This window comes from Mastigoproctus giganteus, chromosome 10 (assembly GCF_048544385.1).
Source record: "Mastigoproctus giganteus isolate SK-2022 chromosome 10, ASM4854438v1, whole genome shotgun sequence".
NCBI lineage: Eukaryota > Metazoa > Arthropoda > Arachnida > Uropygi > Thelyphonidae > Mastigoproctus > Mastigoproctus giganteus.
This window is the reverse complement of record NC_143584.1, coordinates 218,829,442-218,844,913: the sequence shown is the minus strand read 5'-3', so window position 1 is coordinate 218,844,913 and position 15,472 is coordinate 218,829,442. Positions and strand designations below refer to the sequence as shown.

The window sequence follows — 15,472 nt, the reverse complement described above, 5'->3', positions numbered from 1 at the left end:
TTTATTTACAAGATTTATATTTTATTTAAAGTAATTAATATATATATTAATAAAAATGAATCTATATTTTAATTTTACATTAATTAATTAATATATTATGTTATTTTAATATATTTATATTGTCATAAATCCTGATATTTATTTTATTCTTAATATAATAATTATAATATTGATAAATATCAAAATATAAAAAAATATATATACAAAAAATAAAAAATATCATCATCATCAGCCATTTTCAATCCACTACAGGATGAAGGCCTCTCCAGCAACTTTCCAGTTTCTTCTGTTTTGCGCAATGGCCATCCATTTACTACTCACAAACTCATGAATTTCATCTGTCCATCTCCGTTGTTGTCTTCCAGGTTTTCTTCTAGCTCCTCTTGGGTACCATTCTGTTATTTTCTTAGTACATCTGCCATCATGTTTTCGAGCTATGTGTGCTGCCCAAGACCATTTTAGTTCTTTAGTTTTGATAAGAATGTCCTTTACTTGAGTTTGCTGCCTAATCCATGTGTTTCTCTTCTTATCTAACAGTCTGTTTCCCAATATAATTCGTTCCATTCTTCGCTGTGTAGTTCTCAGCTTCTCTTCCATTCTTTTGGTGAGTGCCCAAGTTTCATTTCCATAAGTCATGGTGGGGAGTATACATTGGTTCATTATTTTACGTTTCAGACAAACTGGGATATTGCTCTTCAGTATGTGACTATATTTCCTGAATGCTATCCATCCAAAATTTATTCTTCTCTTGACTTCCAGCCATTTATCATTATTACAGCTAATAACTTGTCCCAGATAAGTATATGACTCCACTTTTTCAATTACTGCTCCTTCAATCATTGTTTCCTTTTCTGTGGCATACTTGTTCATCATTACTTTTGTTTTAGCCATATTCATCTTTAGTCCAAAATCCTTACTAACTGTGCATAACTGATTAAGATTTTCCTCTAATTCTTTGGGATCGTGGCTTATGACCACAATGTCATCTGCAAATCGTAAATGGTTTAGGTACTCTCCGTTCACATTGACTCCTTTCTGCGACCAGTCTAATCTTCTGAATGCTTCCTCAAGGGCAGCAGTAAACAGCTTCGGAGATATTGTGTCTCCTTGTCGAACTCCTTTCTCAATTTTAAATTTTCTACTGTCTTTGTCTAGCCTAATAAAGGAGGTAGCACTCTCATATATTTTCTTCAAAATCATAATATATGGGGTATCAATGCCTTGTCTTTCCAGTGCCCGAAACATTGCCTTATGCTGTATGGAGTCAAATGCCTTTTCATAATCCACAAATTCCAGGCATAATGGTGTTTTATATTCATTTGCTTTCTCCATTAGCTGTGATATTACGTGAAGGTGATCCATAGTTGAGAATCCTGTCTTAAAGCCAGCTTGCTCTTTCGGTTGATTCACATCAAGTATTCTTTCTAATCTGTTAGTAATGACCCTTGTGAACAACTTGTAGATGTGGGATAACAAGCTAATTGGTCTATAATTTCCAATTTCTGATTTATCTCCTTTCTTATGCAGCAAAACTATGATTGCATTATTCCACTGCTTAGGCGTCACACACCTTTTCTAATGCACTTTGTGAAGAGCCTTGCCAGTTTTGTGTTATGTCTCTTCCTCCCAATTTTAAAAACTCTACAGTAACTTCATCTTCCCCTGGGGCTTTCTGATTCTTCATTTTCTTCAATGCATGTTCTACCTCATCAGAAAGAATATTGGGTATGTCGTATGTGTTGCTACTTTGCAATCCGTCTTCCCCACTGCTGGCATCATTCCCTCGCTCCTTGTATAATTCTCTATAGTAGTCTTCAAATAGTAGTCTTCTGCTATTTGAATTATGCCTTCTCTGCTGTTTATAAGTACACCATCGCTATTCTTCAGTTTCGGTATCATTTGTCTTTCTGTATTACTGCTCATGGCTGCTGGTTTAAATCCTTTGTTTTCCCTTAGTGTTTGTTCTACTTTTCTTGTGTTAAATCTTCTTATGTCCTCTCTGAGTCTCTTTCTAATGGCTTTGCATAATTGAGTATACTCGATTTTCTCCCTGTCAGTGTTTTTCTTGCTCTTCATTTGTCGTCTTCGGTTCATCGTGACAAGTGTTTCTTGACTAATTTTTTCTTCTTTGGATTTCTTTTTCCCTATAGGTTTCTTGGGCTTTATCACTTTCAGAAAGTTGTAGTATTCCTCGTCAATATCTTGGTCCTGAGCAGTCTGCAGAAGCTCAAACTTGTTCTTAAGTTCCAGTACATACTGCTTTTTCTCCTCCTCTGTTATCTCAAAGACCTTTGTATTATTTACTCGAGTCAGTTTTTTCCTTTCCTTTCCTACATCTATATCAAGTGTACATCTTACCATTCTGTGATCACTTCCAACATTTACCTTATTCAGGACGGTAACATCATTCACACTATATCTTCTGTTAGTGAGGATGAAGTCGATTTCATTAGTTGTTAATCCATTTGGACTCTTCCATGTCCACCCTTTTCTTGAAAAAAGTGTTCATTACTGACAGTCCTTGAGATTCTGCAAATTCCACAATCTTTCACATCTTTTATTTTTTTCACCAATTCCAAAATTTCCTATAATTCCTCTTTCTGTGCTGTTTTGCCTTTTTCCAACCTTAGCATTGAAGTCCCCCATAATAATAGTGTAGTGGGTTTTCTGCTCATCTAGAAGACTCTCAATTTGGTGTACATTTCTTCAGCCTCTTCATCATCATGGCTTGATGTTGGTGCATAAATCAATATAATCTTTAGCTTGTACCTCTTAGAAATCTTGAGTATTAGTCTTGACACCCTTGGTGATGTACTTTTGAATTCCAAAATGTTGTTTTTAAAATCTTTATGGACCAGAAACCCAACTCCACCTTCACTCCTTTCACTGTTTCCATTGGTGTACAGCAGATTTCCATTTGATAAACTTATAAGTGATTCATTTTTTCTTCTTGTTTCAGCCAAACCGATGATATTCCAATTCACATTTTCTAATTCCTTTTCCAGCTCTAATATCCTGTCTTCACCGATGAGTGATCTTATGTTATAACAGGCCAAGTTCAGTTTCCGTGCATGGCAGCCTGGTCGTACCCAGAGATTCTTAGCACCCTCTGCTTCCACTCTGATCCTCTCGCTGCCGTAAGAGGGAGAGTGAAAGCTGCTGGGGACTGAGGGCCATTTCTTTTGTCGTGCTGTCATATGCTGGAGGGTTTGGTCTTTTCCTCTTCACGCTGACCAGACATCTTGAAGAGACGCTTGGTCAGCGTATATATATAAAAAATATATATACATTTTTTTTTTGGTAATTTTTGACGCATCGGCTTTTGTGGCCGTAATGCACCTCCCAAGGTTTTGCAGTACTTTGATCCAAGCCCGAGGCGGGATTTGAACCCGCGACCTTTGGGTTGCCAGGCAGGCACTTTACCCACTCGGCTAGCCCGGTCGGCAATATATATACATTAAAGAATTAAGCAGTTATATTTGTATGATATATATTTACTATATTTTTATTATTTTCAGCTACTTTTGGAGAAAGGTGCAAATGTGGAGGGAGGCGCAAGACTAAGTGAAGATAAAATTACAGAAACACCCTTACAGCTAGCAGCAGCTTCTGGCAAGTATTATAGTTCGTGGAGTAAATGAAGCTTTATAGTTAATGTGCATTTATTTATAAATAACATAAGTACCATAGATTATTAATCTTAACTTAGTGGTGGATGCATAGTGTTCTGATTGTGTTCAAGGACGAAGGAATGTTTATTGTATGGGCAAGACCTAATATTGCTTTCACAACTAAATTACTTAAATATGGCCAACTAATGATATGATCAATGTCCGTGTTTTAGACACAGCCACCTGCGGCATTTGCTCATATCATCCATGGATCAGCCCTGGTTGCAGCTCCAGTGGTATAAAATATTTCCCCCAGAAGCGAAGTTTGCCAATAATGCCATGATTTTGGGTATGTTTCAAGGCTAGTAAAAGACTCACTGTATTAGTGAAGGCTGCTTGAGCATTCAAACAAAAGTACTTGTGGTGTTTTGAGCACTTCAGTGAACTGATGTGACGATTTTTAAAAATTAAGCTTTATTTGAGTTTTTACTGTTGTTCTAATTAATTTATGGAATGGAAAATTCTTTTTTTGTTCTTTGATTTATTTTTTATATTATATTATTAGAAGCTGTTTAATAATTTTATTGTAATTATACAAAACTAATTATCCTCACAATCTGTTAGGCTCTTTAGACTAGATTGTATGAAGTTTTCTTTTAGCCAACGAGTTGTTGATTATGGGAATTACTGTCAGCCTCAACTCCACAGGTAGTTGAGGCTGAAGTTTTGAACTTGAAGAAATTAAAGGTCAATATTTACCTGTGTGAGGAGGGAAGCTCATATTATATTTTCTTATATACTTTTTTTTTTGTGACTGGTGCAGCATAATTCATCAACATCTCCTTTTCTTTTCTTGTAATATAATTTTTCCCTTCCTTTCTTGTAATGTGCTGTGTATGAGAAAATTATAGCTACAGATTTTTTCATACAACCTTTTTTTTTCACACTAGAAATTTGTTATATATATATTTTTTTTTTATGAAACCCCTAAACACAAAAGGTGTTAGAACTTATAGTACTTAGTACTGCATATGGGTTGAAGGGTTAAGAAGATGAAAGAAGTTATCGACATTAGACTTGAATTTCCGTAGATTGTAATTTTCAGGAAATAAGTGTGCAGGGAGGTTGTTTCAGAATTTATAATACAATTTTAAAAATTGTGCTCTGTAAATATAAATTTAAATATTTCACACTTAACCTAATTCAAGTTTACTTTATGTTTTTGCCATTTTAGGTCGACTAAAGTTGGTGGAATTATTGCTTTCATATGGAGCACATCCCTTTTTGTCAACAGTATTTCGTGATTCCTTGAGCTACAGTGGAGCAGCTCAGAGAGGGTGTTACAGTGCCATAGCAGTGGGAGCAGCACATGGTCACAGAACTATTCTTCACAAGCTCCTATCTCATCCAATGTCAAAAAGTAGTAAAGATGTGTTATCTTTGGAAGAAATCTTAGCAGAAGGGGCTTCACAATTGACAAGTGACAGGCGGGCCTCAAGATTACAGGTAATCAAAAAATATTCAAAAATTTAAATGTTCAACAAAATATAATATGAAATGCAACTCAGGAGTTAATAAGTTGTGCCTCTTTCATATGTCCTTTCTATTTAAATAAAAATATTTATTTTTGAATATTATTTATTTTTCATCCAGGTGGTGTCTGTTTGTGTTGATGACTTAAATAGGTCAGGTGGCGGAGGCAGTAATTCTAGTTCTGATACAAGCCAAGTAATTAAACTAACCAAAGCCCAGTTGAAATCTCTTCAGGAGGCAATGTATCATAGTGCTGAAAATGGACACTTGGAAATCACCTTGGATCTCAGAAATATTGGTAAAGTTTTACCTCTCTTATAGGATAAGTGAATAAAAATTTATAGAAGACTACTTTAAAATACTAAAATGAAATATTGTTCTGGCTACTCTTATACACAAACAATTTCCTTTATTTGAAATTCTTTCAAAAACCTGGCTAATTCGAATAATAATCGTCAATGTGAGTGATGTAGAAAGAACATTGAACTTAGTGTTTCCACGTGGATGGATAAAGAGCTCTTTTGTACCTTTATTAGAATTTCTGTAAATTTGTCTATTTTTATGAAGTAGAAAATGTGTTTGCTCGTAACTAAAGATTGGAATTTCCAGTTTTCATAAAATTTAGATGTAAAGTTGGGAATGTACAGGAATAGATTTTTCACAAAATTATTTTCCTTTCCACCATTTTTTGCAATATCCATTGGTGGTCATATAATGTACAATCATTTCTTGATTAATGTGCTTTTCATTTACATGTTTTTTGGTTTAATTGCACCTGAACAATATACTGCTTCTTAATTTTGGATGCCTTAGTTCTTTGCAAAGTGTCCTATTAGCAATGCAAGAGATGGCAGAGAGTGGTAATCAATGAACACTGCTCTACATGGATTAATGTTATTAGTGGAGTACTCCAGGGTTCGGTGCTGGGCCCATTGTTGTTTTGTGTATTTATTAATGATATCGATGAAGGTATATCAGGCTTAATGTCTAAGTTTGCAGATGATACAAAGGTTGGCAGGGCTGTTAATGATAGTAAAGACAGTATGCTACTGCAACAGGATCTAGAAAAGTTAGGTAGATGGGCTGAGAAGTGGCAACTGAAGTTTAATATTGACAAATGCATATAGGTAGTAGTAACCCAAGAGAAACGTACCAACTGTGTGGTACTACACTCAGGGAAGTGGAGAAGGAAAAAGACCTGGGGGTAATTGTGCAGTTGGATATGAAGTTCTCTGAGCAGTGCAGACGGGCTGCCAGAGCAGGTCATAGAATTTTGTCAATGATATATAGGAATTTTGCTAGCAGAGACAAGGAGGTGATTATACCTTTGTATAAGGCAATGGTCAGGCCACACCTTGCGTACTGCGTACAGGTCTGGAGGCCCCATTTTAGGAAGGATGTAGAGTTGCTAGAATGAGTACAGAGAAGGGCAACAAGATGGGTGAGAGGAACAAAGGGGTTCTCTTACCAGGCGAGGCATAAATTCTGTCAGTTGCAGAATCTGGAGACTAGGCACTTGCGCAGTGATCTGATTGAGGTGTATAAGGCCTTGAATGGTTTGAGCATTCTCAATGCTGATGGGATACTTCCACTTGCTGAGATTAAGAACCTGAGGGGGCATAGATTCAAACTAAGGAAAGACAGTTGTAGAATAGATGTGCAGAAGTTTGCCTTTAGCCAGTGGTGCTTTCTTGCATCATATGCCTCAACTAATGCTAATGCTAACTTTGGACAAGTATAAGGGACATTTATAGGGGTTGTATAAGAATTACAAAAAAGGTCACATTGCAGAAGTCAATACAAGATGCTTGAATATATGGTCAAGACACCAGTAAAGCATATTGTGGAACAGACTTCCATCCCTTGTGGTGGAGGTTGATAGCCTAAATAAGTTTAAGGCTCAGCTGGACAGGTATTTTGAACGAACAGAGGGGTGAAGTGGAAGTGGTTTTTTTTTTTTTTTTTTTTTTTTTTTGGCTGATGCTGCATAAGCTTGCTTTCTTGCATCAAATGCCTCTACTAATGCTAATGCTAATGCTAATATGATCCCCTCCAACAGCTAAACAGGTCTGACAGCAGTGAACTATGCTCGATATAAGGGTGTCTATAAGATTCTGTGGCAACAAATCCCATTCTTAGCTCACCAAGTGACCAAGGAGTTGGCTGTCGGCATGCAATGCGATGCTCAAAAGCATCCCACACGTGTTCGATCAGATTTAAGTGTGGTAATTATGCTGGCCATGGCAGTTGTTGGATATTTTAATCTTGACCACCGCAACCAGCTTCTTCTGGCCCTCAGTGCACCGACAATCCATCCAGAGGCTAGGGTATTGGAATCAGAAGAAGCCTACAAAGCATTCTCGACCTATGCCACCGCGGTCTTCAACAGACGCTGCTATCACTCACAACCACCAACTGGCACACCTATGACTACCGCAGTCATTCTGTCGACTAGCTTCCCCACTGCCAATCACACCAGAAATTAAATAACTTGTCAGCCATAAGGATATACCAAACCCAGTAATGATTCTCTACTTCACAGGATGCACCATTGCAATCACACTACCAAGTTTCTATTATGTGGCCACTCGAGAGCTGCCTCATTTTTTTTTTTTTTTTTTATTATTATTTCTTTTTATTCCTGCCCATCCACAGTAACTTCATCTTCCCCTGCAATGCTCCAACATGTTCTCTGCTGCTCCTAGAAGACTTCATCGGGTGACTCTCAACTTCCCTTGACACAGTTTCCACCAGAGATTCTTGCTGACACCGACACTTCTCTCTGCAGGGAATAAACCAATGGGATTCCTGCTTTCACCTCTTCTCTGTGAAGCTCCTTTGCTGATGCCGCCTCTCCATCGGCATGGGATTAGATGCTTTTGGGCTCTTTTGCTGGCCTGGGATACTCCCCAGGCGGGATTTTAACCACCCTCGATGAATCCTCATCAAAGGGGCTCTGCTGACGCTGGTCAACTGACAGGCGTGGGATCATCTGGTCAATTGGCCCTCTGCTGGGGGTAGCTTTCCGCTCTGCCTACCCTTGCTTCCTTCCTCTTTTCTTACCTTTCCTGTCCAACTCACTCTGTTCCTCTAACTTGGCCTCTCTCCTCTCTAGCTTTGCAAGTGGGGAGTGAGCCCGTCAGGTGTTCCTTCTACCTTCCTGGCCCGGCTCCTTATGCCGGTGGACGGATGCTGAAAGGCTCCTTCCGTGGTGATTGTGCTTCCCAGTAACTAAGAGGGCAGACAAACAACACACTACTCACACATAACCCACACTGACTGGCCTTGCAACGTTGTATACATCACAGAGTACTCAACGTGGATTTGTGGGGAACCACAGGAACCGCTTGACAAAAACACTATGTCCACTATCTTCAGTTTCAAGATATTCCTCCACCACTTAAGGCCTGTGTGCAGTGGTATTGTCATGCATGTAAAGGAAATCTGGGCCAACCGCACCCGTAAAAAGTCGCACATATGATTCGACGATCTGTTTTTGGTACCTCTGTGCAGTTATGGTACGCCTATCAAGATAATGAAGAGGGATGCAGCTGTTGATCATTATTCCACCCCACATGAGAACACAACTTCCACCATAAGTGTCACTTCCTCTGATGTTGGAAGGATGCTACCACATTCCTCATTGTCTCCAGATGAAATAACATCTAGAATCTGTTTGTAGGCTTAAAACAGGACTAATCAGAGAACAGAACTGTACCCCATTTGTCCAGGCTCCAAGTCACATCTTCATAGCACCAATGTTAGCGAGCTCTGCACTGGTTTGGGGTTAATGAGATTATTTTTGTACTTTCTTGCGGCCTCCAGAGTTTCCCCCATATGCAGTTTAATGGGATAGAAACCACTGGCTTCCTTGTATAGAGTCCACTTGAATTGAGCCTTCTTAACACAGTCTATTTGGAAATTTTTTCACCTATGGCTGCAGCAACCTCAAGAGACAGTTGACAGGACATTGTAAGGCTCTGTCTTGCTGTTAGAACCAGATAGAAGTCTGTTCTGGTTGATGTAGCCCTTGATCTACCTTGGCCAGCTCATCGTTGTAACGGTTCCTGTCTCCTGAAACTGCTTTCATAGTGCCAGGGCAACATTGCATGACACATTAAGCCAACATGCTGCCTCTGCCTGTGGCTGCCTGGCTTCAGGTTGTACAGCAACCTGCCATCTCAAAGAATCATTTCTAAATGACAATTGCTTGCTATCCTGAGTACTGGAGATAAACAAGAATGAAGTGATGTGGTTGCAACCTGTATTTTTATAAGTATGAATAATTTGCATAATGTAAGGTGGTAGATTGATTTCTATTACTCAGAATTTGGATGCCAGGATGCCTATTATATCAGATATTTGCCTTTGGCGACACTGTTCAACATAAAATATTCATGAAAATTGAATGACATAGCAAGTTCAAAAAATATATTTAGAACCAGTGATTGGTTATAAATATATTTGGAACCAATCACTGGTTCTAAATATATTTCTTGAAGCAGAACGTTACCTCTATTCCATCAGTCTGCTAACTGTGAGAGAACTGTATTCAGTATTTTATTATTTTTTATATAAAAAAAAATTTAAATAAAAAGAGAATAAAAAAATGACTCATTGATACTATTTTTGACCTCTCTTCCCTGTATATCATTTAACTCACTGGTCAGAAACATGTAGGTCCAAAGCTCATGGATTATCCATGTTTTTTGTATATCTGTTTTAAAAGTTTAATTTGGGGAATAGCCATTCCTTTGAAGTTTAATATTTTGAGTTTTATAGTTCTGCTAAATACAATGCATTTTTCTTTCAGGAGTGCCATGGACCTTACATTGCTGGATGAACACTTTAGCCACTTCACACGAACTTCAGGTTGAAAATGTAATCGACCAGTTACTTCAAGATTTTTTACAAGTTTGGCCAGAAGACTGTAGCTCTCAGTTTGTGGATGAATGTCTACCACTTCTTTTCACCATCTTTAGGCATAGTAAGGTTAGTTTATTTTATTATTATATTTTTTCAGTTGCCACTTGTCTTGGCATATTTTTTAATGAGTTGCCACTAACAGTCTTTCCATTTATGCTTTATAGTTATTTTTATGTTTCTGTTTATTGTTTTTTGTCTAATAAGTTATGTGCTTATCATGTATAATTCAGTAAGTTGGACTGTTTGTTCCAGCAATCAACCACCCGCTGGCTAAAGGCAACTTTAGTTGAAACCCACTAATTTTCTTAAAATCGGACAAATGCTAATAATTTATTGTAATTTTTCCTCGTAGAAGATCTGCGGTCTCATTATGGATTTAAAATAAACTTTGTGGATTTTTTGAAAAGGGTAGTATAGGTTATTTTTGGAAATTTGTAAGGAATATTAAATTTTAAGAATGTTATATATTTTATTTTAAGGCAGAAGAATACTCTTACCTGGGGTTTTCTTCAGGGACGGCTGCACCTGGTAGAGGTATAATTCAGAAGGTGTTGAAATTGCAATTATATGGAAGGAGGACGAAGGAAAAAGCCATCTTTTCTCCTAAATAAAAAAAATACACAAAGTTTATTTTAAATACATAATGAGATTGCAGATCCTCTACAAGGAAAAATTACAATAAATTATTAGCATTTGTTCGATTTTACGAAAATTAGCAGGTCTCGACTACTCAAGTTGTCCATCCAACTGTCTAATAAAGTTTCAAGACTTTAGGACCTCCACATATTTTTTTACTCTTATGTCATATAATTCAGTAATGTGCAACTGTAGAACACACAGACATGAAATAATTCTGGATAATCTGGCAGTCCTTGTGGATGTGAGATCATTGGAGTTCCATACATAATATTGCTAACGACAGATTGAAGTTTGTTCCACCAATCAACCACCCGCTGGCTAAAGGCAAACTTCTGCGCATCTATCCTACAACTGTCTTTCCTCAATTTGAATTTATGCCACCTCAGGCGATTATTCTGAGCAAGAGCAAGAATCCCATCCGCATTGAGCATGCTCAAACCATTCAAGGCTTTATACACCTCAATCAGATCTTATATAGCATCAGCCAAAAAAAAAAAAATAAATAAAAACCTACAAACTTCACCCACCCATCCATACCCTCCAAGAATTAGCATTAGAAAAGGCACATGATGCAAGAAAGCAAGCTTATATAGCTTTCCATCAGCCAAAAAAAAAAAAAAAAACCCCTTATTTCACCCATCCGCTCGCTCCAAATGTTTGTCAAGTTCTACCTTGAATCTATTTAAGCTATCAACTTCTACAATTACAGATGGTAGTTTGTTCCAGCAATCAACCACCTGCTGGCTAAAGGCAAACTTCCGCACATCTATCCTACAACCGTCCTTCCTCAATTTGAATTTATGCCCTCTCAGGCAATTATTATGAACAAGAGGAAGAATCTCAAACCATTCAAGGCTTTTACAACTCAATCAGATCACCTCGCAGGTGCCTAGTCTCTAGACACTGTAATTTGCAAAACTTAAGCCTTTCTTTGTAAGAGCACCCCTTTGTTCCATTCACTAATCTTGTTGCCCTTCTCTGTACTCGTTCCAGCAGCTCTACGTCCTTCTTGAAATGAGGCCTCCAGACCTGAATACAGTACTCAAAATGTGGCCTGACCATTGCCTTATACAAGGGGATAATCACCTCCTTATCCCTGCTAGAAAAATTCCTGTATATCATTCACATGACACCATGAGCTACTCTTGCAGACCATCTGCACTCCTCAGAAAACTTCATATCTGCCTGCACATTGCCCCCAGGTCCTTTTCATTCTTTACCACTGTCAGTGTGGTACCACAGAGTTGATACGTTACACTGGGATTACTGTTTACCATATGTAATACTTTACATTTGTCATGTTAAACTTCATTTGCCACCTCTCAGCCCATCTGCTCAAATTTTCTAGATCCTGTTGCAGCAGTATACTGTCATTAGTGTCATTAACAACCCTGCCAACTTTTGTTTCGTCTGCAAACTTGGACATTAAGCCTGATATACCATCATCAATATCATTTATAAATACAGAAAACAACAATGGACCCAACACTGAACCCTGAGGGACTCCACTAATAAAATTAGTCCACGAAGAGCAATGTCCATTGATTACCACTCTCTGTCTTCTCCCACTTAACCATCCCTTTATCCAAACAGCGATTTGCATCAAATGCCACACTGCTCCAATTTGTGCAGCAGTCTTCTATGTGCAGCAGTATCAAAGGCATTTCTAAGATCCAATTATATGATATCAAAGTTATTCTTTGCATCCAGTTCCTTTGTGATTACATCATAGTATCCAATCAAATTTGTCATACAAGACTTCCCCTTAACAAACCCATGCTGTGTCTTTGCTATAACTGAAGTCTTGTCTAGATGATCCTGCAATGCTTCTTTAACCAGTGCCTCCATTAATTTCCCTGGAACAGAAGTTAAACTAACAGGTCTGTAATTACCTGTGTCTCCCTTTGATCCTCCTTTGTGGATTGAGGTCACATTTGCACATCTCCAGTCCATTGGTACCTCCCCTGAGTCCAGGGAAGCTCTCATAATTATGGCTAATTGCTTATTTCCTTTGCCACCTCCTTTAATATAAATGGATAGATTCCATCCATCCCGGGTGCCTTTCTTATGTTTATCTTCAACAATTTCTCCTCCACTTTACTCTCAGTTATTACAAGATTATCTAGCTTACTGCCAGAGTTGAATACACCTCTGGCATCCCCCCCCCCCCCGAATAACTCCTCATTTCTGAATGTAGATGCAAAATATTCATTTAGTTTGTTAGCTACCTGAGCAGGATCATCAACAGTTGAATCATCGATATCAATTGGACCAATCTGATTCATCCCTTCCTTCTAGAGTTTACATAAGTAAAGAACTCTTTGCTGTTTTTCTTTGCATCCTTTGCCAAAGATTTTTCGTAATCTGCTTTCGTCTGCCTAACCTCCTTTGTAACTTGGTTACAGACCAGTGTACATCTATCATAGGTTTCTGTGTCACATGTTAATTTATATGTATCACATGCATTTTTCTTCTCTGTCATATGTCTCATTAGTTCATCTGACATCCATTTAGGCTTAAACCTTGAACAATATTTTTTAGTTGGTATGTAAAGCCTAGTAGCTTCCAAGATAAGTTCTTTGAATGCTTCCCATTTTGAATTTGCTGTTGGTAACGTCTTCAGTTGGTCCCACTGTATAGAATTTAAATACTGTCTCAGACCATCGTAGTCGCCTTTACGAAAGTAATAACCATTCCCTTTACTCCTGATGGTAGTTACCTCATTGAGTAAATCCCACTTCAGCACACCGTGATCACTGCCACCTAGTGGTTCCTTATCTGCAGATTCTTAATACATGAAGAATCACTACTGATAATCAAATCAAGAGTATTATTCCCTCTAGTTGCCTCCCAAACATGCTGATGTAGAAAACAATCATCCAATAAATCCACAAAAGCCTTGCTAGTGTGTGAGTGACCAAACCACAAATTCCAGTCAATATCTGGGAAATTAAAATTCCCCATTATAAGACTCTCTGATGTACTGGACCACTCTATTTTCCTGTACAATTTCTCATTATACTCATCAGTGTGATTAGGCCTATAGCACACTCCTACTCTCAATTTTGATCTCCCAATGCTTACGTCACACCAAACTGACTTGACACTGCACACTGTCCAGTGATGTCGACTGGCTTCACTTCCTTGGATTTTATGTGTTTCTTAACTAATAGCATAACCCCTCCTCCCTTCCTATCCTGTCTATCCTTTCTGTAGACGTTGTACTCCCCAAATTCCAGTTCTGCACTGTTTATGTCTGTGTGAGACCATGTTGCTGATATCCCAACAATATCTGCCTTTGATGTCTTGACTAGTACTTCAAGCTTATCGAATTTATTAACTATACTCCTAGCATTGGTGTACATGCAAGTATACATGCACCTATGTCTACTCTTAGTTACCCTAACACAGCCCATGTATTTACTTGTTCCACTATGACTTCCAGCAGTCTTGGAAATTCCCATTGCTTTGCTTTGTTAGTTCTTCCTCGAATGGATTCAAACCATTCACTTCCACAACAACAGATGGAAGCCTGTTCCAACAATCAGTGATATGTAACAGTAGTAGTAGTAGTGGCATGTGATGGGAAGAAAGCAAGTGTATGAGCTTATGCAGCATCAGCCAAAAAAAAAAAAAAAATTTCATAAAACCATTCCCTCTAAATGTTTGTCCAGTTCCTCCTTAAATTTATTTAACCTATCAACTTCCAGAACAACAGATGGAAGTTTGTTCCAGCAATTAACCATCCGCTGGCTAAAGGCAAATTTCCACACATCTATTCTACATCTGTCTTTTCTTAATTTGAATTTATGCTCCCTTAGGTTTGTAATCTTAACAAGTGGAAGAATCCCATCAGAATTTAGTGTGCTCAACCCATTCAAGGCCTTATACACCTCAATCAGATCACAGCACAGGTGCCTAGTCTCCAGGCATTGCAATTTGCAGAACTTAATCCTCTCTTGATAAGAGGATCCCTTCAATCCCCTCACCAATCTTGTTGCCTTTCTCTATACATGCTCAAGCAGATCGACATCCTTCCTAAAATGAGGCCTCCAGACCTGTACGCAGTACTTAATGCGTGGCCTGACCATTGCTTTATACAGAGGGACAATCACCTCCTTTTCCCTGCTAGCAAACTTCCTATATATCATTGACAAAACCCCATGACCTGCCCTGGCAGCCTGTCTGCATTGTTCAGAAAACTTCATATCTGACTGCACAATTACTCCCAGGTCTTTTTCATTTTCTACCACCTTAAGTGTAGTACCACACAGTTGGTATGTTTCTCTGGGGTTACTTCTACCCATATGCAGTACTTTGCATTTGTCAAGGTTAAACTTCAGTTGCCACTTCTCAGCCCATCTTCCCAAATTTTCTAGATCCTGTTGCAGTAGCACACTGCCATTAATAACCCTGCCAACCTTTGTATCATCTGCAAACTTCAACACTAAGCCTGATATACCTTCATCAATATCATTGATAAATATACAAAACAACAGTGGACTCAACACCGAACCCTGTGGGACTCCACTAATAACATTAGTCCATGAAGGGCAGCACCCATTGATTACCACCCTCTGTCTTCTCCCACTCAACCATCCTTTTATCCATCGTAGCAATTTACCCTTAATACCATTCTGCTCCAATTTGTACAGTAGTCTTCCATCCGCAACAGTGTCAAAAGCTTTCCTGAAATCCAAGTATATGATATCAAAATTATTTTTTGCATCCAGTTCCTGTGTAACCACATCATAATAACCAGT

At 38.2% G+C, this 15,472-nt stretch overlaps 1 protein-coding gene across 1 annotated transcript in view; it reads left to right on the top strand.

Annotated features, from left to right (window-relative positions):
* Window positions 1-15,472, top strand: part of LOC150079940 (ankyrin repeat and BTB/POZ domain-containing protein 2) — a 166,696-nt gene that overhangs the window by 138,472 nt on the left and 12,752 nt on the right. The window contains exons 9-12 of the mRNA XM_090382457.1: window positions 3,519-3,624; window positions 4,846-5,117; window positions 5,265-5,442; window positions 9,958-10,136. Of these exons, the coding sequence (XP_090238583.1) occupies window positions 3,519-3,624; window positions 4,846-5,117; window positions 5,265-5,442; window positions 9,958-10,136 (735 nt within the window). The remainder of the gene's footprint in view (window positions 1-3,518; window positions 3,625-4,845; window positions 5,118-5,264; window positions 5,443-9,957; window positions 10,137-15,472) is intronic.